We start from the raw sequence: 23481 nt of genomic DNA, 5'->3' as shown, positions 1-23481 counted from the left end.
TAAAACAAAAATACACACTCTGCCTCTATTCCTGGGGCTACAAAGATTTCATCCCTTGATATAATCATGTTTGCAAAATGTTTAGTTGTGCATTTGTGATGACACCTTTGCATCTCTGTCTCACCCAGCCTGGGGAGACATCTTCAGCTATTCTGATTTCATTGTTTCTTTACCACAATTTTTTCTGTATTAAAGGCTTTCCATGTTCCAAGCAGCTGGCATTAGCATAGATAATTGGATAATGTTTTGGCAATCCAAGAGTGAATGTGTTAACACATTCCCATGTACTGCCCTGGCCTTTGGCTGATCTGTGAGTATTTGACAAATGAATCAGGACTGAAATAAAGATGACTTGAAAAAAAGCAGGCAGATCTTTTATATTAATAGGGAAGTGTCAATTAGGATTTTCAAGAAAGCCTCAGTCTGCTATGGGCCCCAATCCTTATTCCTTCAGGATTCAACTTAGGCTGGAACCTAAAGGAGTCTAAGAAGCAGCAAGAGCCTAGTGTGTTTCATGAGCCTGGCTAGCCTCCAAGGAGCTGTAGTATCCTGACCAGAGCTCTAGTCACAGTTGATGGCTTTCTGGGGATTTGAGAAAAAATTCAGCTATGTCTTCAGTCTTCAATGCAGCCTGTACCTTTCCATCCCTGATGATACCTACTAACCCTGGACAAAGCAGAGAGTGTGTCTCAGCCCAGGGGATTGCCAGGTTACCAGGAAAAAGGATACGGGGCTGAAAAGAGCTTTGTAACTGTGCAATCTTTTCTGATTCATACTTGTGTCTGCACTGCTCTGAAAAGGTGACTTGAGGCACAGTGAAGTGCAGCAAATGGCCCAGGGCAGACCCCTTGCTCTTTCCCTTGCCACAGCTTTTATCAGCCATTTGGGAATCTCCTGCAGTGAATCCAGGTCTGCAAGATCAAACGAATTTTGTTATCAACTCCTGGGTGTCACGTACTCCAGAGTACACTCTGTCATGGGTTAGATACTGAGTCAGCTGTACAAATGTTAAGAGCAGGATCAATTTTCCATGATTCTTTTCCAGGAATCCTGCTGAGGAAACTCAGGTGGCCCAGTATCAGCCTTCAGACTGTTTTCTTGCTCTGTTCCTGGAAAGCAGGAGAACAATGCTCATGATGTCAAAGGGTTCATTAAAAGGTGTATGTCAAAAGTGACTCATTAGGAGAGTTTCTCCTGGAGTCAAGGGACAGTTTAAACAGATTCTTAAAAACACAAATGAATCTGCAAAATGCTGACTTGCTCAGGAACCCAAATTCTGGCCATCTCAACTGCCCCCACTGCTCACATCGAGGTCATCATGAAGGAACTTTTTGTTTTCGCTGTTGTTGACTTCTGCCTGGGATAAAAATATGCTCTGTGCTTGAAAATCATTGTGATTTCCAAAAGCTTGTCACTGGGTAAGTCTCAAAGCTAAATTGAATCTTGGTTTTGGATTCTCTTTTTTGTTTTGCCAGATCAGACTGTCTTACAGTTCAGCAGGGAAATGACATTTTGTTTTGTAAATACTCACAGAGAACTTGAGGTTTCCCTTAAAGGCTTTAAGCTTTGTGGAAAAGTAGATCAAATCTAGTAACATATTGAATCTGGTTAGTGAAATTTCAGGAAGAGCAGTGTGATGAAATGTCCTTACTTCGCCCTTGGGAGAAACGGTACCTTCATTATAACCAAACAGCTTTTTCATATGGAAATAGCAGGTGGCAGGAGTAGAAACAGACTTTCATTTTCAGAGAAACAGACGGAACAATTCCAGTAAAAGTGGAATAGCAGAGCTAGGTTGAAATGGTTGGCAGTTTTATTCTGCAAAAATATTCTACTTTTGCCATGAGAAGACGTGTCACTCCTTCCCCTCTCTGTTTTTCAGCCCCCTCAGTACAGCTCAAATTCAAGTGTCTACTGTAAGGACCAGAGTTTAAACATAATTTAGGAAGAAATCTAGTTCAGTTTTTTTGGGGAAAACTCTCCAAATCTATCCCAGAGCTGCACACAAACTTCCGGGGAGAAAAAGCAATTAAGAGCACTGAATGCACAAAATAATCCGTGGAGCCAGTGTCAGACAAAACTGAACTCACAGCTCTCAGGGCTATGATTTATTAATCCTTTTATCAGGCCTATGCCATTCTCTGAGCTATTTTCCAGCTCTGACTGCTGGCAAGCATTTCCTTGGAAGCTGTGGACTGTTAAACTATTAACAGTCTAGTGGTAGGTGCTTATTAAGAAAAAGACACCTTGAACCACAAGCCAGAATAAAGAACAGATATCCAGCTGGAGTTGTGCTACTTCAGAACTCTCACCCTGACTCGTCTGAGAAAAATCAAGTTTTTGAGAGTCAATTGCATAGGGAGGTGGATGAACAGTCATCTCCTCCTCTGCAATTGATTCATTGCACTCTGGAATTTGAGATTTGGGGCAGAAATGGAAAGAAGGAAATTGCTGGCCTATTTAGGAGCAGATAAAACTCCACCCTGTGCTGTAAATTCTTTTTTAAAACTCAGGGTTTTCACAAGATGAAGGTTAAATATTTAATGCATTTATACTAATTATAAAGAAACACTTTGGAGCTCCAGGCAGCTTGTTTAGTTCTTTAAACTTCAGAATTTTAGCCCTTTGGATGGTTCCCATTTAAAAGGAGAAAAGCAAACAGCAAAAACCCAGGCTGGACTTTGAAGTATGGCCTGAAACAGATACATATTGCTGGGAGAGAAGCTGCCTTTCCCCAGAGACATCCAGAGAAAACATCATGCCAGACTCCCCTATGCATTATACCAAAGAAGGAGCTCCACCACTCTGTGTATAAAGGAGATTTTTCTCCCAATTTTCCATAAGGGGCCTGGACTTGTCCAAGCTGATCTCACCAAATCCCAAAGGGACCCATCCCTCTGCCAAGTGGAGGGATGCATCTCCCCATAAAGAATTCCAGCTGATCTGCACATGGAGAGGAGTGAAGCATCAAAACCTTAGCAGACCTACCTGTCATTACCACAGGGAGGGTTATTTCTCCCATAGCTGCTTTTCTAGCAGAAATCCCACTTCAAAGGCACCTGGAAGATAGCTGGTTGTGAGGAAGCTGGAGCTCTGTGGGACCCAGGCAGCCAAGTCTTGGAAGAGACACTGGCTTGGAAGTTCTACACAGCAGACTGGTATTAAATACCAAGAGAGAAAAGAATGAGAAATCAGGAAATGGAATAATATTGGTATTTCCTAAAGATCAGAGTTTCCTATGAAAATGCACACATGCCATGAAATTTCAAAATATCAAGACGTTTGCCTTTCTTTAGAGCTTGTCAGAAACAGCTAATAAATAAAGTTCAGGGTTTGGGAAGTCACCTCTTCAAACCTCTCTTCACATGCTGCTTTGAAACTGGATTTCCTCAGGGTCACTGAGTTGGCAGCTTTGAAGGGTTTGCTATGTGTTCCTTGGCTTGAATTTTTCTTAGGCATTACCTGGCATCAGAAGTACACACTGACTCTCCAGGTCCCAGCAGTTACAAAATTTACAGCAATATATTCCATTCCATTTCTCCTTGTTTTTTTGCACTGCCACTTTTTATGAGCAGAACATAAATTACCTGAGTTTAATTCATGACCCAGAGTTCAGTGCATTTCCCCAGAAATAGCATTCTCTGTTTGGGGCACTACTGCCAAAATTGCATTCCTGGAGCTGAATTCCTATCCCATCCAAGACATTTGTTCCAACCACATTTCCCATCATACTATTTTATACTATTTAGGTCATTTATATTTTCATGCTCCCACAGTTCCTTCTTGTAAGTTGCTTTGCAATTATGCTCTTAACTGAGTTCTCTAAAGTCACCTTCAGACCTTTAAACACCTTCAAATTAAAACAGCCATTTGACTTTTGTCCAAATCCCATTTAATAGAGAAGCTGCACTAAACCCCTTGCATTCCTTGGACAGAAGGAAGGACTGAAAGATGCCCAAACAAAGTATTATTTAGTCTAGCATTTAGTTGGCAGGGACCATGAGGAAAACCTGCTGCTCTTTGCTTTAAATGTTGCTTTAATTAAACTTATTAATAGTTCTATCCTATGTAAGATTTTTATGCCTGAGCCCAGTTTAGTTGTAATTTTAGTTCTAACTTACCTAATTCCAGTTTTAACTTCATCACAGTAGTCTGTAATGTCACAAGCAGCTTATGCACAGAGAAAATACAAGACTTTTTGCAGAAGATTTTCCCTTTCAGGCTTTTAAGATTTCCTATTGCAGAAATATTAATTTTAAAAATACTGTTTTGCTCTTTCATGTTCCTTGTTGCTTCCTTACAAGTCTCCTTTCTTAGGGCCATCATGTGCTATTCAAAGTACACCACAACCAGCATTGGCAAATGATGGAATTCCTAATATTCTGATGAGGCTTCTGATGGGCATCCCAGCTGTCAGCTCCAGCAGGTCAGTTGTGTCAGCTGCCATAAACCACTACACCAGCCATGTGGGATCCATCACCTAATCCACTATTTAGTGATCTGGAAGATCCAGCTTAGAACAATTGAAACATCAGGTCATACACTCTCATACATACAGCAGAAGATTGGGAAAATGAGTAGCAGAATAGTCAAGAAATAAAATACACTCAATAGGTGGCGATTACATTTTGTGAGCGTCTTTCCTGCAGCATGGAAGTGAAACACCCTCGTTTTTTCACTCACTCAGACTGCAGGGAGAGATCAGCTGCAGGGACAGCGATCATGCAGTGCCATCAACTGTTTGCTTCTGGTACCCACAGCAGCTGAGACAACTTTAAACGCAAAAGACCAAAACCAAAAAAATCACAAAAATTGAGCGACTGGTCAGCATGGAATTTCTGAACAAAGCTTTATGCACTTATTTCAGTACAAATCTCAGGTTCATTTTTCCTGTACCGCAGCCGCACACCTGAGGGCAGGTACGGGCTGCCGAGAGCAGAGACTGGAGCAGCTCAAACTCTTGTGCCATCTGCTGGGAACAGATGTCAGAATGTTCTGACATTGCTGCTCGCACGGGGAGCGGAGCCAGCCCTCCCTGTTTGGCAAATGACATCTTTGTCAAAAGCTTGCTTGGACTTCTTCAACCTGCTCTTGATGTTAAGTACTAACTCAGCGCAAGAGAAGTGGTTTGGAGATGGAAATTCTCTCCCTCTAGTGAATCAGTTGCAAAAGACAGGAACAAGGTGTCCCTGCAGCCCGGGCTGCCCGCAGAGCCTCCTTTGAAGGGTGAAACCTGGGGTGTACCCCGGGAAGGGCTCGCCTCTCACAGTCCTTGTAGAGAACCACTCCTCCAGCAAAGGGACTCCACCTCGGCCATGAGCTATCTCCTCTTTCAGAGCAAATCCCGTGATTTCCTCCCTTCTGGATTTCTCTCTGTGGGGCTGTAGCTCAGTGAGCACTCTCTCAGGGCAGCTGCCCTGTGCTCCCCACGGTAGTGACAGGGTTAACACCAACCAGCTGCTAAAGCCAAATTCCATTTATACCTCACACTTATCTACCTGAAATGTGGCTCTTTGGAAAAACACACAGCAGGACGTTTTCTGCTGGAGAGCCAGGCAGGCTGGTCTCTGTTGTGCCTGTTCACTCATGGATCCAGCCTGTCCCTGAGGTAAAGGCTGTTCTTGCACAGAGTTTGGTATCCCCTGTCTCAGATCCTTTGAGCTGATGTCCACTTCCTCCTCTGAAAGGTGACACATTGAACCACTTGCTGCTGGTGCAAGCTTTTCCAGAGTTGAGGTTTGGTGTTGGTTCCAGCCTTCACCATCCCTGGAGGAACTGCAGGGTGCTGTGGTATTCACATTTTTTGAACATGATTTTTGTTTAGGATTTTTTTTCTGGGAAGCTGAAAAGCAGCTAGAGGTTTTAGAGAAAAGCAAAACAATTTTTATTTCATTTGTTTTCCTTGTGTTTACGTAGAATGTGTTTGGAGATTGTTTACTTACAGGTGATTGCTTAGCTGGATTTTGGTGTGAGTTGTTTTAACTCATTAGCTAATTAGGGTTGTGTTGGGACTGAAAAGAGTCGTGAGTTCTCTTTTTTTTTTTTTTTTGTATTTAGTAAGTATTTTTTTGTATTTTAGTATAGTATTTTTAAATATCATATAGTATAATAAAGTAATAAATTAGTTTTTTAAGAACATAGAGTCAGGTGCATCATTCTCTTCCCTCATCAGAAGACCTACATTTACAATGCTTATTTCTTGCACCAGAGCAGGCACAGGACTGGGAAGGCCCCAGGGTAGGAAGGGCTCAAGGAGGAATGATCTGTGTCATTAACACAGTTTTGTCTCAGTGGCCTCTGGCCCAGCAGGGACCCAGCTGCAGGAGCTCTGTGAAAGCAGAGGGTGATGCTTCACCTCTGTGACTACACAGCATGGAACTGTCCTGCCTGGATACCAGGGTGGAGACTGCGTGTTCCAAAGGGACCAGTTGAGCAGGACTGCGAGCACCTCAGCGGTGATGGTGAGAATTCTGTGTGGACAAACTGGAGGAGCTGTATGAAAGGAGCTCAGTGCATCTCACTGCAAGTAAGAGGCATGGGCTGTACAATGCAGGCAGGAAGGGGAGAAGGGTGAGGGAGGCACAGTGGGAGTCTAAATGAACAGGTGTCGACAGCACACCTCTGCAAACTGAATATGATACACAGATTTGCAGGCAAGGAGTGCAAGGAGTGTCAAAACCAAGTAATTCTGAACCATGAATCAGCCCCCCCAAGGCCTCAGCAAGAACACTGGGAATGGCCCAAATAGAAACTGAGAAGATAAGGACTATGGTGAAGATCAGGGGGAAAAACAAGTTTTGCCTAGAAAAGAAAAAAGAAAGTGATGACAGCAACTAATGGAGCTGAATCAGTGTTTGCAGCTTAAGATAACTTGTGGGTGCCAAGTAATTTTCCTTCTGACTTTCCAAAGTAATTAACCTTTGGACTGAGACTAAGCAGGAAATTAATGAAGTCCTTCCATCACCAAAAAGGAATCTGACAGTGACTTTGATGGGCCCAGGACTGTATCTGAAAGTAGAAGAGAAAATTGGACTCTGGGATGCTGTAATTGAACTGAGCCCAAATAATAACACTTTGATGAGTGCTGCTGCCATAAATTTGAGATCTGGGTGCAGTGCAATTGAGTTGTGTGTCCTGTCACTTCTTATCCAAAAGGATTATATGGATTACAAAACAGAACTCTTTTACTTGGATTCCTTTTTGGAGACCAAGCTAGACTTCTCCTCATGCCCCAAAAATGTTCTCTTTTGCCATTTCCCTAGAAAATGTAGTTTATTAGTTGCATAAAACTTATCTAGCCAGTAAGGGTCTTGATTTTTTAGTGAAAACATGCAATTGAATTTGTAGGGAAGAGCTGCTACTAAAACAGCATTTAAAAGTGATTTTGCAATTCAAAGCATTTGTGAAATTTTATTTTGAGGGTGCACAGAGTACCTGCACTGCCTGTTTCCCGAGGATATGTCCCTTTGGAATGGTGTTCTCGGGGAGGTGGCAGGGTCACTGTCCCTGCGGGTGTTCCAGACCGGGTGCAGCACTCCGTGCCATGCTCTAACTCGCATGGAGGTGCTCAGTCATAGGTCGGACCCGATGCTTTTAGAGCTCTTTTCCAACCTAATCAATTCTGTGATTCTGTGACTACCGTGAGGTCCAGCCAAAGAACAGCAGTGCGAAATGGCAAGAAAACCAGAAATTGTTTCTTGCCGGAAAAACTGCTGCACTTCCAGGCCGCAGCACCCTCTCCCCAAACTCCCACCCCAGCGCTTCCTGCGGCTCCAGGGAGCTCCGCGGAGACAAAGAGCGGCGGGTGCCGAGCTGTGAGCGCACCACGGGCCGTGTCTCGGGGTTCTCCCCGATCGGGGTGCGCTCACACGGCGGGCGGGCCCCGCTGAGCCCCGGGGCCGGGCCGGGCCGGGCGGGATGAGCCCCGTCGCCATGGCGACCGTCCCGCTGGGGCGGTGCGCGGGGCGGTGGCGCCCCCTGGCGCCGGAAGGGGCGTGTCGCGCGGCGGAAGCGGGGCCGAGCGAGCGCCGCAGGGTGTGTGCGCGTGTCCGTGCGAGCGGCCGCCGCTGCCGTCGCCTCCGCCCGTGGGATCCGCGCGCGCCGCCAGGTGAGGGCCCGCGGCCGCCATCGCGGTGGGCATCGGCATCGGCATCGCGGGGCATCGGCATCGCGACCCGCGGGGCGGCCCGCCCCGGCCTGCCCCCGCCCGCCCGCCCGGCCCGCTCCGCTCCGCTCCACCCCACCCCGCGCGGGGAGCCGCAGGCCGCGGCGGGCGCGCCGAGCGGGGGTCCCCGCGGGAGGGTCCCCGGTTCTGCTTCCCCGCTCCTGCGTCCCCCGGCCCGGGTAACGGTGCGACCCTCGCCCGGCGGGCCCGCGCGGGCGGCGCCGCCCCTCGCCGAGCGCCCGGCGCTGCCCCGCCCCGGTGAGTCACTCGGTGCCCGGGGCGCGGCCGCGCTCACCTGGGCCCGCCCGGCAGGAAGGGCTGCGCGCCCGGGGCCCCGAGCGGCGCTGCCCGGAGCTCGCCCACACCGCGGCACGGTTGGGCCGGCCTCGGGCTTCCCAACGCCGGCAGCTCCGTGCCCAGCCCGGGAGAGCGCAGCTGCCGTGCCCGTGCCCGTGAGCCGGCCCACGTAGGTGGTCATGGCGGTGTGCGAGCGCTTTAGAAGGGATCAAAATGCGTTTATTATTTTCCGATTTTGATCATTCGTGTCCATTTGGGAATAGAGATGCGTTTAGGGAGGACTCCACAGGGAAAGAAGGTTGGTTCAAGCCAGTCCCAGCCTACAAAAAGGTTGGGCAGTAGCCCAGATCTAATGGCTATGGGTTTTGTTTGAGTTATGTACAACCAGGTATTAATTGGGATGTTGAAATAACAGTGGCACAGAATCACTGTATTGGCATAAATGCATCTCACGCAAAGATCACAATATAAATTGGTTGCTTTCAGATAAATTTCTTATTAATAGTTAAAATACATTTTCCAGTGATAGGAAAACAAAAAAACTCATCATGCAGCACCATAAAAACTAAATTCCCATGGAAAAATATCAGAGACTTTGGCAGTGTTTGTAATGTTTTGTATCTTCAGTGGCTCTAGGAATATTTGTGTTTCCACATGTTCACTAATGCAGGACACCTCAGAAATTGTAATACTTATATATGAAAAAAGATGAGCTTACTGCTATTTTAAAGCAATAACGAGGTGTAATCCGGTCTAGAAAAGAAAACAAGAACACGGGTGCCTTTTTCTCCCTTCATATTAAAGGACTGCAAAAATATTCCCTGTATCATATTTTGTTTATTAAATCGGTACCAATAAAGTGATAGACTCGTTGCACAGATGGGCCTGGTGCAGTTTTCTCAACCTCATTATGTCAGTACCGCATGTTCTGATCTCTGCTATTTTGATGTTGAGTCGTTTTATTTTTTCCTGAGCAGGCCTGTGCCAGTATGCAGCTTTTTGTGATGCATGTGAATAAACTCGGATGAGGAGGAGCTCAGTAAATAATTATTTGGTTAATGAGGTAAAAGCTCCTGCTCTGATCCGTGTGGTATCCTAATACCAGGCATTACAGTAGTGTGTCTGTTACATGGCCACATTTCTTGCCCCACCCTGTAACATAAATACTGTCAGTTTATTATTAACAAAAATGATTTACCTGTGATATGAATACATTAGTTTGGCGTGAACTTTATGCCTGGGGGAAGATTTTTTGGGTTTACTCACAATTTCCACCTGGATTCTAGCCAAAACCAATTCTTCTGGTTGGAACAAAAAGGTGTTGCCATGTGGGGATGTTGTGCTGTGGAAGTGCCAGCATGTCTCCACCTGCAGCTGTCCTGAGCAAAGGGCCATAGGCAGGAGCAGAGTTCTGCTTTTCAGCCTGGAATTAGGAAGAACAAGGCTGCTGTCACTAAATTTGAGATGTCCATACAATATCAGTGTCCCCACATGCTGTTGGTAGTGGTCATAGGCATTTTGTAATTCTCTATGGAGACTGAAAACCATCGAGTGTCATTTTATTCAATTTTATGAAGCAACAAGTAATGATGGCAGCAGATGGCCAGAGCAGGGTGAGGCATGGCTTTTTAGAATGTTAATTTTATCTCAACATTTGCATAGAGATTTGAGCCGAAGGCCAGGGTAGATGCAGAGGAGGCTGAAGTTATGTGCTGCACAAGGTCAGCAAGAATATCACAGCTGTGAAGTCATGCTCCTTTTTCCCTCATTATGTTTGCAGGATATTTTACTGAACTTGTTATACCCAAGCTTCTGACAGGAAGATTTTGCTGTTCAGATCTTATTAGAGCCATTCATTTTCTAATCAGTTATTTAACAACCCATGGTAGCCTTTGAGGGAACCATCTAGAGAATCACAACTAATCAAATCAAATGCCTTATACTGTAGGAAAGCAAGGAAGGTTCCTTGCACTCAACTGAAAGAGTTGCATTCCATTTCCTGTAAAAAATAAGTGTTGGAAGCGCTGTCCAGTTGACAGGGAATGCCATCCCCATCATGCAGGTACTTGTGTCAGCATGTGTGTACCTGAGTGATGGAGAATGATTTTGTGTTTATTTTAGAAATAATGTCCCCGGAGCTCTTACTCTCTGTAGTTACAGAACTGTAATTTGAGCTACCACTCACCTCACGTGAATGTTTATTTTCAGAATGAAATGCCTGTCCAGAAATCAAATAAGGTGTGTTCACATATTGTTGGAATATTGAACTGCAAATTCTGTATCAGTCTGCTGCTTTTTCTGTTAGAATTTGAGTGGACTTAGAGAGCTTATGACTGGAAAGTATGATTGCCTCCCATTTCACCAAACCTCGTTTTGTATTCCTTTCTCACAGTGAAATTTGCAGGTCTGTTAACCTGCAGCTCTGCTCAACTCGTTAGGGACCAGTAGGTCAAACCAATAACAACACTGCTTTCTCACCACTTCTTTTCTACAAAGTGGAAGTGTTGGTCTGATGGATTCTCATGCTTACTGTAGAGAGAAAAACAGTGCACAAAAATCAATGACTTAATTAGCATCAGAAGAACAGGTCATCAAGAGCAGCAGACTTCAGACCAACGTAAGCTTATTAGTATTGTCCTGTCAGTTCAATATGTTATATAAGCCAGAATATTTTCAGTGTCATTTTCATTTGATTTTTACAGACTTTAAGCACAGTTCTGATTCATGTTGGCTTTGTCCTAAAGAGTCCATAGGATTGGGAACCAATAAAGGCTATAGAGCAGATGGAGTAAGTGTTAAGGAGCAAGCTGTAGTTCTCAAAATCCTGCAGTCTTCTGAAGAACAGTAGCTGCATGTTTTACCCCTCAGCTGTTAATGGGATGTAAACTTCCAGTTCTTTGTGTCCATCCACTCTTGAAAGAGGTGTACTGACTCCAGGTGCTGTTCCCAGGCTGGCCACACCATCCCCTTCTCACTGCATCTTCCACTCACTGAAAGATGCAGGCAGCTACAAACTGTTGGGTTTTGCAGGTCCTGACCTTTCCCTTTGATGCTTTGTGATGTGTTTCAGTCTTGTCCACACAGGTGTAAAGCTTTTCTGGAGTGTGAGTTAAGCACTCGTAACTTACAGTGCCTGCATACATGCTCTTCTGCATTTGTAAGAGAGATTGAAAGAGCTCTAGGCTGTGTGGGAGATAGATGGAAAAAATAGTTTAAAAATCACATTTTGAGTATGGGACTTCAGGTGATTGAAATTTCTGGCAGCTGGTGCTATTGGCTGTGACTGCTGTGGGCAGTGGTTGGCATTCCTTATTGTGAACAATGTCCAGCCACTTCTTTTTCAAGGGCTGCTAAGTTATGGTGGGCAGATTCTTAAGAAGACAGTGTCTTAAGAATTTGAACTGTGTTAATGCATCTAATATCAGAATCTTCTGCTTAGAACAGGCAACTTTCAGGACTCCTCCATGGCTGTGATCTGCACGTCTCTGCTCCTTTTCCCATCTTTCCTCTTTTCCCTTTGCCACCATGGCATGGCTTTATCAGTGCTAGAATAGACCATTCCTGTCAGCCTCCTGTTCATCACCTCTGTGTGTTTTGCTCCTAGCTGCAGGTAACCTTTGGTAGATGGCTTCTGTGTGTGGCCTAGGTGTATTTTTAGCTCTAGGCTTTGCTTGTTTCAGACCATGGCACACTGGTCCATTGTTAGAGTGTGGCTTTCATCTCCTCTCTGGGAGGGACCAGTTATAACTGATAGTTGCTTCTTTGCCTTTTCAAACATCACTCCTTTCCTTGTATCTTTTTTCCTTCTGGCAAACACTTCCCTCTTTTGGAGTTCAAGCCAGCATAGCTCTGCAAAGCTCTTTCCAAGCTTCTAACAAGGTAAGCAATGGAGAATCAAATGAGGATTTTAAGTGTTCCTTTATGCAGCATCCTGGGAAGGAAGTAATGGTAGGCTTACTGTCATTGGCACATATTTTGGTGTGGGCAATGATTTTCTTACTGCATTTGAATTCTTTTAAATCCATGTTACTGAATAATACTTGTGTTTCATAGCAAGCCTGCTAACAGTACAGATATTAACACAAATTAGCTAAAATCAAGCCTCTGTATACTAAATTCTTGTGTCAAAACTAAGCCAGTGAAATACTCAGGATCTCCATCTTTAGTGATGAGTTTGAGTTTCATATATGCATAAATGACTTTCATGTGCATAAATTAGTTACATTGCTGAGGAAAGTTGCTTGATGAGAAGCAACATTCTAATCTTTGTGCTGGTATTTTACTTGTATAATTGATATGTTAAACTGGTTTCTGGATCTCTTTTATCCATTAGGTCTTTGTGCCTCCCTGTTTTACTTCATGTGCAGTTCCCTTTGTGATTTCCATCATGTGTCCTTATATGAACCAATTGACTCCTGTGAACTGTCTTGCATCTAAATATAAATATGTCAGTGAGCTTGATAAAACAAACTCTGCACCCTTTCAAAACTAAACTATATTGTTTGTAAACAGCATTCTGTGCAGATAACTTGTCTGCAGATTAGACCACTCTTGGCAAAGTGCAGATCAAAGATAAAACTGACTTTTCAATGGCAAAATGTAAAGTTGCAGCTACTTGCCTCTGCATTTCAACAAGCAGTCTGCTTCCACATTGCAATCACATTCCAAGAGAAGAAGAGGAAAAGATGTTTGCAGTAGAAATACTTCTAGAAGCTGTGCAGACAATGAAGAAACTAAAAGTGCTCTGAAACGGTGTAATTTCAATCTCCTGTTTAAAGTTTGCTCTTGTAATGTAAAAAGCATTCTTCAGGTGTACTTTGCTCATGTTCAGATTTTAGTGAGTGACTAGAGAAATACCACTCACAAATTACTTCCTGCCTTGAGCACATAGTCTGCAAATAGTGCTGAGTTAAGGGAATGGTTTACAAGGTTTGAAAGACTCAACAGGGAAAAGTGGGATGGGTTGTCTCACAGGGAAATGGTCTGATGATTTCCTTGGGCTTGTTCTGCATTGGTGCTGTGATAGCCTTTAAAGTAGGAAGAAACAAAGCACATCACAAATCCCACTTAACCTTTTCCATCATCAGGAGCTAGCTGTTTGATAAGCCTGTGGAAACCAGTGGTAATATCCCCAGGGTAAAAGCTTACTGGGGAAGAGAGAACAAAATTAATCAAGCCTTGCCACAAGTTGTCACACTGCTGCCCACAGTCACACTGTCATGAAAACAAATTTGAGAGCTTTGATCTAAAGTGTGTGGCACCTTTCAATAGGTCCCAGAATCCACTGGTTTAAACACAGCACTGGAACTGGAGCTGAACCAGAGCCCAACTTTATTTACCAGTAAAAGATCCCTTTCCAGGAGGCTGGTTGTAATATTCCATGTCGTTACTTTGAGTGCCTTATGAAGATGGATGTATTAGAATCTACAAAGGATCAAACAGAAGCAGGAGTGAATGTGACTTGCAGATACATTTGATTGCTGGGTTTACTTCAGGAACTTTTATATGAAATAACAATGTTTGACTTGATATCCTGGGTGATTTATTTTTTTTGCTAAGGTGGAATATCTTCAGCTGGAGGTACAGAATGTGCTCATCTCAAAATAATTTTGTAGTTAGGACTCATCCTCAGCAGTGTGAGCAGTGTGTGAATTTGGGAATGTATCACAATTGGAATTTGTGTCTCATTGTTCTGTTTGAGGATTTGGTACAGGAGACTGGTTTTCCTCTATAGTAGTGTGGTAGGTGATCCTTGGAGTAGAATACAAGCTGAGCAGTATGTGCAAGATGTTTTCCATCAGAAGCCTGTCAGACTGGAATCTTCAAAGATGAGAGCCAGGAAAAAGGCTGCAGCTATCTCTTTCAGCATGTTGGTTCTTTCTAATAGGACTGTAGGTGCTTCTGTAATGAACAGAAGTCTGTGAAATACAAATGTAAACTTACTGTTCTTGTTTGGTTTTTATTCTTGTTTTAGAAGTGGTTTTTAGGCTGTAAGTCTCAGCCTGACAACTTACCCAGACAGTGAGAGCCCTGATTAGGATTTAGGGGTGGGAGAGGGTAATTATGCTCGGTACTGATGAGAATAACAGTTCTGGATGTGTCCAAAAGTGAACCTGCTCACCTGGAGAAATTTTACTGATTAATTTGGGCTGTCTGTAAGTTTGTGAAGTATTGAGGTCCATTTTGATAAAGGCAAAGAACCTTCTTTACTTTCTCCTTTGAGCCTGGTCCTGGGTGGTTTGTTCAGTCTCCCTGGCATAAGCTTTTCAGTGACCCTGTGGCCATGTGAAGTGCTTTCACAGCTTTGATTGCTAAACTGCATTATCAGAAATGATAAACAAGCTGATTCCATATAAGCAGTTTGTTTTGTAGCAGTGACCATTGTGTAGGCCATGTCTCATTCAGACTTTATGAATGTCAATGTTATTTAAATGGTCTTGAAGACCTGAGACTGCAGCCACCCTAGCTGTATAGAGTTGTCCATTATGTGTATGTTGATTTATATGTAAAATAACCCACGTTATTTTCTGGTAGAACATTATAAATGTACTTTCCATAGCTGCCAACACTACAGCTTTCCTGGGTATGGTTTATGTAAACCCACAGAAACATCTCCTCTAACTTGCCAAAAATCTTCAGTGTCAGAAGGAGCTGTCCAGTGCTTCAGTGCTCCTAAGCAGTTGCTCTCTTACTGCAGTGGAGGGAAACAAACAACCACAGCAGCAACAAACAAACCTGAAAATGCCCCAGCAACCTGGTGGTTTCTTGGTTAATATCTCCCCAGCTGAGTGAGCTGTGGCTGGTAAAGGAAGGAGTAGAGCTTCACACAGGGCTGTGCTTAATGGCAAAATGACTTTTGCTGCATTTTGAAGAATGATGCTTTCATATCTTCAGGATTGTCATTAGTCATTTACACATGGAAATGATACACATTTGGCAAAAGGTCAAATACATTTTTTAAAAGAAACCTTTTGTATTACTTTATTACAGTTGATAGATTTCCCTTTTATTACTGACTGTAAGATCTGCTTCAGCATGAACTTCCCCAGTGCAGACCATCAAGACATTTTTCTCTCTTTTTATTCCTCACTCATTGCAGGACAGCCATGGATAAAAGTGAGTTGGTACAGAAAGCCAAGCTGGCTGAGCAGGCCGAGCGTTACGATGACATGGCTGCTGCTATGAAGGCTGTCACTGAGCAGGGACATGAACTGTCCAATGAAGAAAGGAATCTCCTCTCCGTGGCCTACAAGAACGTGGTCGGTGCCCGTCGCTCGTCCTGGCGTGTGATTTCCAGCATCGAACAGAAAACAGAGAGAAACGAGAAGAAACAGCAGATGGGAAAAGAATATCGTGAGAAAATTGAGGCTGAATTGCAGGATATCTGCAATGATGTTCTGGTAATAATCCAACAGCAAAAATAACAGTAGTTAGTACTGCAGCATTCTTCAGAGAGGCTTAAGGAATTTTAGTAGTGCTGTAGACACTGCAGCACCTTAGCAGGGGAATAATTTTACATAGCTACGTACTTGGGTCCAATTCTAGCTCCTAGAATGGAGCTAAGTCATTTAGCTTGCTTCTTAGGGAATTTGTTATAAAAGAGTGTATTTTTTTTAGCAGCAAAAAGCAAGTAAGGCCATGTTGAAGACCCCTGGCTGGTGGCTGGAGGGAGTTCACCATGAAAACAAATTTAGATCTGGGGTGCTGACATGAGTCCCTACAACACCTGCTGTTTAAATTCCTTAATTAATGAATGCTGAGTCCTGAGTCTTGTTAAGTACCTTTTTTTTTAATGGAGAAGGTGTGTAGTTCTTCCAGACTGATTTTGCTCTTTCTTTCACTCAGACAAGAGGGATTCCTTTTATTGTTGTTCCATTTGCTTAAGATCAGTCAGTAACAGATGCTGTCAGTGCAGTCAATCTTTGCATCTCCTTCTGAGTGCACATGTGCTGCCTGTGCCACTGTCAAACTTTTCAGCTGAAGTAGGAGACAGTTTATTGTGGACAATTTCACAGCTCTGCATAGAATTCAATTTTGTGGCAGCAAAAGTGACCAGATGTGCTAATTTCCAGCTGCTGCTTTTCATTAGTTTGGTCATGGATGTGGGTTTGCATCAGCAGGCTTAAGCCCTGATAGCCTTCAGATCCTGCAGGGGGGAACTATGGGTAGGATCAACATAGCACATTTTCAGCTCTCTGTAGATTAGGCTACAAGTAGTTTATCTTTTTTTTGCCAGACTTTAGACAGCAGTAGGCAAAGAGATTAACACGACAGTCTGCGTAAGTCATGACAGAAGTCATTGTTACTGTTTGAACAGTTCATGCTCACCATTGTAACCGGCTCTGTTTCAGACATTATTTTTATGACTCAGGAAACACTACTTTTTTTTAATGTTTCTCAGGAACTCCTGGATAAATACCTTATTGTCAATGCCACACAGCCAGAAAGCAAGGTCTTCTATTTGAAAATGAAAGGTGATTACTACAGATACCTCTCAGAGGTGGCATCTGGGGACAATAAGCAAAGTAAGTAGAAATGAGATCTCTCTCTGTGGACCAAGCAGAATCAAGTATAAAACCTATTTGTATTCTTTTCCCCAACATCATGTATTTATTTCTTTCACTGCTGCTCTGTAGTTATGAAGATAGGTGCAGTGCAAGTCACTTTAGGAGAAAGACTTCACTGAAATTATTAAAACAGATGTTCATCAATGCAGTCAAACTCTTTGCAGCCCCTCACCACAGTAGCTAGTTTTCAAGCATAAGTGGCAGTGGAGAATCATTTTCCTGGAGAATGTAGGTTTCTTTCTCATAGAAAATGCTTAGTTTTTTTGGTCTCATGTGTAAACTGTGAATTCAGCACAAGTCTTCACTATTTGCAAACTTTCTCCATACAAATATGGGATATTGGGTTCCTGGGTTCTAAAGTCATAAATTCTGAAATGGGAAAGCAGTGCTGAACTGTCTGAATTCCCTTGAGTGGCTGATGTAGTCCGTGTCTTGCAAGCTTAGCTTGATGGAGCTTATTGTTACTCATTAGCCAGGAAGGAACTGTTGGCTTTGCCCTGAACCCCCAACCTGAAATACAAAGTTCATGACCCTAACTGCAGCAGTTTAGGTACCTCTTCTTCCCCATATGGTTTTGTCTGGATTTATTATTGATAACTATGACTTCTTCAGCTGGGCTGAAAATGAATGTTTGAAACCAGAACACAGAGTTTGTGTCCATTCAGATTGGTTGTAATTTGTTGAATAAATTTTATTTTAAGTTTCTATTAAAAAAATCTATTTCAGCAATAATTCGGCAAGTGGAAGGCTTTTGCATGTAAAAACATTGAAAGCAGTGTCTGTGCATAGGTAATTGTATGAATTTCTGGTGGCATGGTAGTCTAGGCTGAGAATATAATTGCTTCCCCAGTGAAGTAGAGAGATGTATGTACTGTGTATTTATGTGGTTGTAATTGCTTTTTGCAGCAACGGTAGCAAACTCCCAGCAAGCTTATCAGGAGGCATTTGAAATTAGCAAGAAAGAGATGCAGCCTACACACCCCATTCGACTTGGTTTGGCTCTAAATTTCTCTGTCTTCTACTATGAGATCCTAAATTCTCCTGAAAAAGCCTGTAACCTGGCAAAGACGGTAAGCAGACTCTTCATATCACCAATTTTTGTGGAGGCTGAGGAGGTAATTACATGGTTACAGTAGCACTTTGTAGATGATTATGCTTTCTCATATCAAATTCCTTAAAAATGCTGTCATAAAATGGTTGTCATTGTAGTATATTTTCAGGTGAGTTGGTTTCTGGACTAGCTTAGCTTTGGGTAAGGCTAATTTGCTACTGCAGCTGTTCCAGTGACAGGGAAGACAAATTGCCTCTGTTTAATGTCCACCTAATTCTCTTAAAATGTGTTTGTGTCAAAATTGAGAACACTTGAATTAATTTAGCAATTCTAAAGTGAAATATTTATTTAAATTGAAGCACTTAGCCAGTACATGAAGCGTTGTCTGTGTGCCAGTCTTTGTAGCCCTAAATGTCCTTGTTATCCATATGCATGTGTGCCTTTCTCTCCAGAGACCAAAAAGAGCTTTTTTGATGGGTTGTGGCAAACAAATAGCCAGTCATTTTTTCCTTAGCCTTCTTCCTAAAATAGGATTAGTCTTCTAAATGGAGCTTTTTGTGTCTGTGAAAATTGTCTGGTAGTAACTTGAATAACATGGCATTAGGTGAATCTTTGTGTTCTTAATATGCACTTCAGTAAGACTTTGTAGCAAGAGGTGATGCTGTGCTGTAAAATGCTGCTGCTGTTCTTGCTTTTTTTAGTTAAAATGCTTACATCTGTTTGAAACCTGAATGAAGAAATAGCAGTTACGGCTCTCAGACTCACAGTATTGATTTTCACGTGTAACAGATGGATGGGAAGAATGGCTTTGTTAATCTCTAGTGGAACATACCTGATTTCCTCTGCTGTTTTGAAAAGAAATTGGAAACCTTCCTCCCCACTGTCGAAAAATCTTGTGTTCCATTTTCTTGTCTACTGACTCATGTACAATATGTATCAACATATACTCATTCAAGTAATGGTACCTTTGTCTTTCACTGCTTATTTAGACCAGGGAGACCTTCCTTTTTAGTGAAAGTCTCTCTTTTTTTAAGTGTTGTCTTAAACCTGACTTCAAGCTATATGAACCATTTTTCAGCATGACACATAGAGTGCTCTTGCCTCTTCAGTATTTGGTATTGGCATTTAGTAATGTTTTTCTGGGCTATTATCTGGACACCCCGAAGACTTCTGTTTTCCCCTGGCTGTCTAGGATCTGGTGCTCACTTTGTTTTACATTTCTTCTTGTGGTGGAAAAGAAAAATACTGGAAGCTTTTTTACAGCTTCCAGTATTTCCAGTTTTTATAGAACGTGGATAGTAAAGTGGCAGATTTTGAGCTCTGTATAAGCAGAAGTGACTTCAGAAGGCCGAGTGTGAAAGGGCTGTGTTTATGTTTTTAGGCCTTTGATGAAGCGATAGCAGAGCTGGACACGCTGAATGAAGAGTCCTACAAAGACAGCACCCTGATCATGCAGCTGCTTAGGGACAACCTCACTGTGAGTACCATGGGGCAAACCACTGCACTCTAGGCTGCTGCACTCTGAAGTGGGACTCAGCATCTGAAAGCTGATGCGGTTCTGTGCCGTTAAAAGCTTTTTCTGAGGCGTTAACTGCATGTGTTAACTGCGATGCTTTCTGTAACCAGACCAGTTAGACTTGCTTGTCAAACTACGAATCACTTGTTAACTGCTGTAACAAACTCAGATTCCTTTTGTAACACAGAGTGGAGTTTGTTCTCAACAGTTTTATGTGGAACTTCCTGGCTTGTGCTAGCTTCTTGCTTATCTTTTATTCATGTTCTAGTTTATTATTCTTCAGCTTTACTATTAAGTTCAGTTCTGCATTGCTCTTAGCTGAGAAAATTGCACAGCTACTACTAATTACGCTGTCTTCCCTTTCCTGACAATTGTAATTAACCGTGCTTCCAGCATAAACACGTGTTTGTATTTCCTTACAGCTATGGACGTCGGAAAACCAGGGAGATGAAGGGGATGCTGGGGAGGGAGAGAACTAATGGCTGTCACGCTTCACTATATGTTCAATGTCACCCTGTATCCTACACATAATCCCTTTGTGCGACAAGCAAAAAGAATAGTACATTGACTTTCACAACCTCAACGTAGCAAAAACTGTCTGTGGGGTAAAACCGGTTGGTTGGTGTTTCGTGTACCTAGAGCGGAGGTCGGTTATTCCAATGGCATTCCGAACTTTCCTATTCTGAACATTTACAGTTCCGATTACCGTGTTTATATTTTTAACTGAACACTGTGATGATAATAATAATAATAAAGGGTTTTGTGATTGCAATTGACTTTACAAAACTCTTATTGGTAGAAAAGTAGACATCAATTATGTAACTCCGGCAAGCTTAATTTGGCACCAAAATAGTTGAAGTACAATTCTGTTGTAAAGTTGTACAGAAAGTTATAGAGATTCTATTGTGACACTGGGGCATGGAAGGAAAACAGTCCAATGTATGGCATTCCAGTTAGGGACACTGCTATGAGGTAGTTGAACAGGCACACTCTGTAGACATTAGTAACCGAGTCTGAGGCACCACTTTCAGTCAAAAGCTCACTTTGTCAATCCTGTCTTTCTGGGGATGGGGTTTGTTTTGGGGAGGAGGGAAACAGGGGAGTTAGCAGCTTGATTTCCAAACTCTTTACACTGGCAGATAACTGGGGTTTGACTTCTCAAAGTGCTTTCATGCTCATACCACATGCATGACTAAGCCCCTTCCCACAGCAATAACTTTTACCTAGTTACAACTTAGATATTCTTCAGTAGTAAAAACTCTTGGTTCGCTGCCATGGACTTGCAATAGGAGAAGATTCAATTTTTTGAATGGCCTTATTAGTTTGAATGATGCCATGAAGTGATCTGCCACTTTTGCATTACTTTACTCTTAGGTAAATCAAAATCTCCATGGTATTCCCATTCTCAATTTAGCCTGAAAACTTTTAAAGTAATCCACTGAGCCATCTTTTTAGTTCACTTTATTCTCCCACTGGACTCTGTTCATCCTTGACCCTTTCACCTGTTTAAACTCCATTAAAGCAGTTTTGGACTCCCATATGCATCATCCTTTCTTTGGTTCCTGGTGATGTCAGGATGGTGGATGAGGCCTGCACCTCACCAAGGACAGGTTTCTTCCTTGGGTGTTTAAGAGCTGCCTGTGCTGATGTGTTCTTCAGCTCTTGTCTGCCATTCTTTGGTAGTACCAGGAAACTGGCTCAAGTACTGGCTCAAATATTCAGGATTTCCCATCTTGTACTGGAATGCAGACCTACACATCTGTAATGCTTGTAATATTTGAGCTCCAAACGTCCTCACCTTGTCATGTTTCAAACATGTCCCATTAAACAAAACCTAGTAAGAGTTGCGTGAATAATGCAGTGGAAAAGATTAGGAATAGTCACCTATCAGTCCCGTGGTATCATCCCCTGCCTTCACATTCCACTTAGGTATAGGATCCATCTGTTTGTCCATCTGTCTGCTGAAAAGAATTTCATGCACTGATTTTAAAACTCCCCTCTACTAGCTGAACAAATTGTGCAGTTAATACTTGGCGCTTGATAAATGCAGTAGTGAATGTGGAACCGAGCCTGTCTGTATATCTGGTAGCTCTTTTCGCTTTGTTTTTACTGACCAGTATTCTGCCTAAAGTTTGCTTCTGTGACGGTTATATTGCCTAGCACACACGTGGTTGTGAGAATAGTATAGCAAAAAGAAATACCTGGTTATTGATGTACTAGATTTGTGTATGTCTTTTAAACAGTTCTAGTTTCACCTTACACAAAATAATCAGGAAAGTGTAAAAGAATTCAAAAGTGAATAATAAAAAAAAAATTTTATCATTTGGTTGTCTGTTGTCTTTGCTGTAGTAGTGCTGAAACCTGTGGTAGTAAAATCACCACTTGTACTCAGTTTTCAGTTTGTGGATTGTGTGAGTTGATTCATGGTTTACAAACAGTGAGTTACTCATTCCTTTAACGAGAGACTTTCCCACACACCCTCCCAGATTTGGAGGAGAAAACACTGTTCTCTTCTTTTTCATCAAGGGCATACTTGAAATACATTGTCATTGCAGGGCTTAAATGCAGCTCTAAATAAGCATTTAACTTGCCACGAGTCATTGCACATTGTAGTGTCAAACACACTGTAAATGAGAAAAGCCTGTTGGTTACATTTAGAGATTTTTCTTGGGAGTCTTTTAAATACCCACTCTGTGCACCCAGCTCTTGTCTCACACTGGGCTGTGCAAAAGGAGCACCAAGAGTGCAAAATAGCCGAGGTGCACTGGATACAAGAGCGCTTGAAGGGGATGGATGGCAGTAGCCAGGCAACAGATGCCGGGCAGCCTTAAAGCTTCAAGGAAGCTTGGTCCTGCTCCCAGAGTGTGGCAACACAGAAGTGTGCACAGTGGAAAATGTCCCTTGGCTGCTCTTGATTGACCCATGAAGGCATTAGGACAAAATCTAACCAGCTGTTGCTTGACTGCTGTTCTGCCCTGTGCCATGGCTTTACATGGTGGTCTCTCCATGTCTGTAAATACTGATACTTTGTAATTTTCTCCAGCCTTTATGGACATACCTAAATGTATGCACATACCACACAAATTATTTTATAGTGTGCACCAACTCCCAGTCTGACTCACACTGATGGCATTGTCAGCTCTGAGAAGAAAAATCCCTGCATCTGCTAGCTGCTCCTGTTCAGAGACCACCTCCTGTCTTAGTCCTTTCACATATCATCTCCCATCCTTGCTGTCTCTTGGGGAAATCGTGAGCTGAGGAGGCTGGTCTGCAGCAGTGATGAGTTGAGGGGGTGTCTCTCTCTGTTTTTTATTTAATTCTGTCTTTCTGGGAAAGGGCACTGCAGCTGGCCCAGCCACAGAAGGGTCCAGGTGCACTCAACACATTTGACTCATCCAACTGTTGCTGCTGCAGCTTCTCATTTCTTGGTGCTGGTGCTGATCTGACTTTCGGGTGAGGCCTCTTGGTGTGGGAAACCACAAGAAGACTTTTGTGAAGGTGATGGTTCTCCTGATTGCCTCGCAGCTGACCCTTCCGAGGGTGCAGGATGGGGTGGGGCCGGATGCTGGGGGAGCTGCTGTGGAATTGCACTGCCTGCGGCTCGAGGTTCCTGTGTGCTTTCATCCGGCGTTTCAGCAGCACAATCACGTCCAGAACAGCTGGGGTGCGATCTCAGTGGGTGAAAGTGAGCTTACAGAACTGCTGGGCCATACAGACAAGAGGTGATGATAGCAGAGGCCATATTCCCTGGCTCTCTGTTGGGTCCTGAGGGAGATTGCTGTGGAGTTCGGAAATGCATGAGTGCCTGGTGATGAGGGATTTGTAACTCAGCTGTGTACGGCTCCTGCCTGAACTCCTTAACTTCAGGGAATTACATGTCAGAAGG

General features: G+C 43.2%; 1 protein-coding gene across 1 annotated transcript; it reads left to right on the top strand.

The window, feature by feature from the left end:
* The first annotated feature begins 7977 nt into the window (after window positions 1–7977).
* On the top strand, window positions 7978–21917 carry YWHAB (tyrosine 3-monooxygenase/tryptophan 5-monooxygenase activation protein beta). Its single transcript, XM_059862335.1, has 6 exons — window positions 7978–8107; window positions 15561–15861; window positions 16863–16986; window positions 17935–18098; window positions 19461–19556; window positions 20018–21917. The coding sequence occupies exons 2-6, from the start codon at window positions 15568–15570 to the stop codon at window positions 20072–20074; spliced, it is 735 nt and encodes a 244-aa protein (XP_059718318.1). The 5' UTR covers window positions 7978–8107; window positions 15561–15567; the 3' UTR covers window positions 20075–21917.
* The last annotated feature ends 1564 nt before the right edge of the window (window positions 21918–23481 follow it).

This window comes from Haemorhous mexicanus, chromosome 18 (assembly GCF_027477595.1).
Source record: "Haemorhous mexicanus isolate bHaeMex1 chromosome 18, bHaeMex1.pri, whole genome shotgun sequence".
NCBI classification, from domain to species: domain Eukaryota; kingdom Metazoa; phylum Chordata; class Aves; order Passeriformes; family Fringillidae; genus Haemorhous; species Haemorhous mexicanus.
This window is presented reverse-complemented; position numbering and strand designations above follow the sequence as displayed.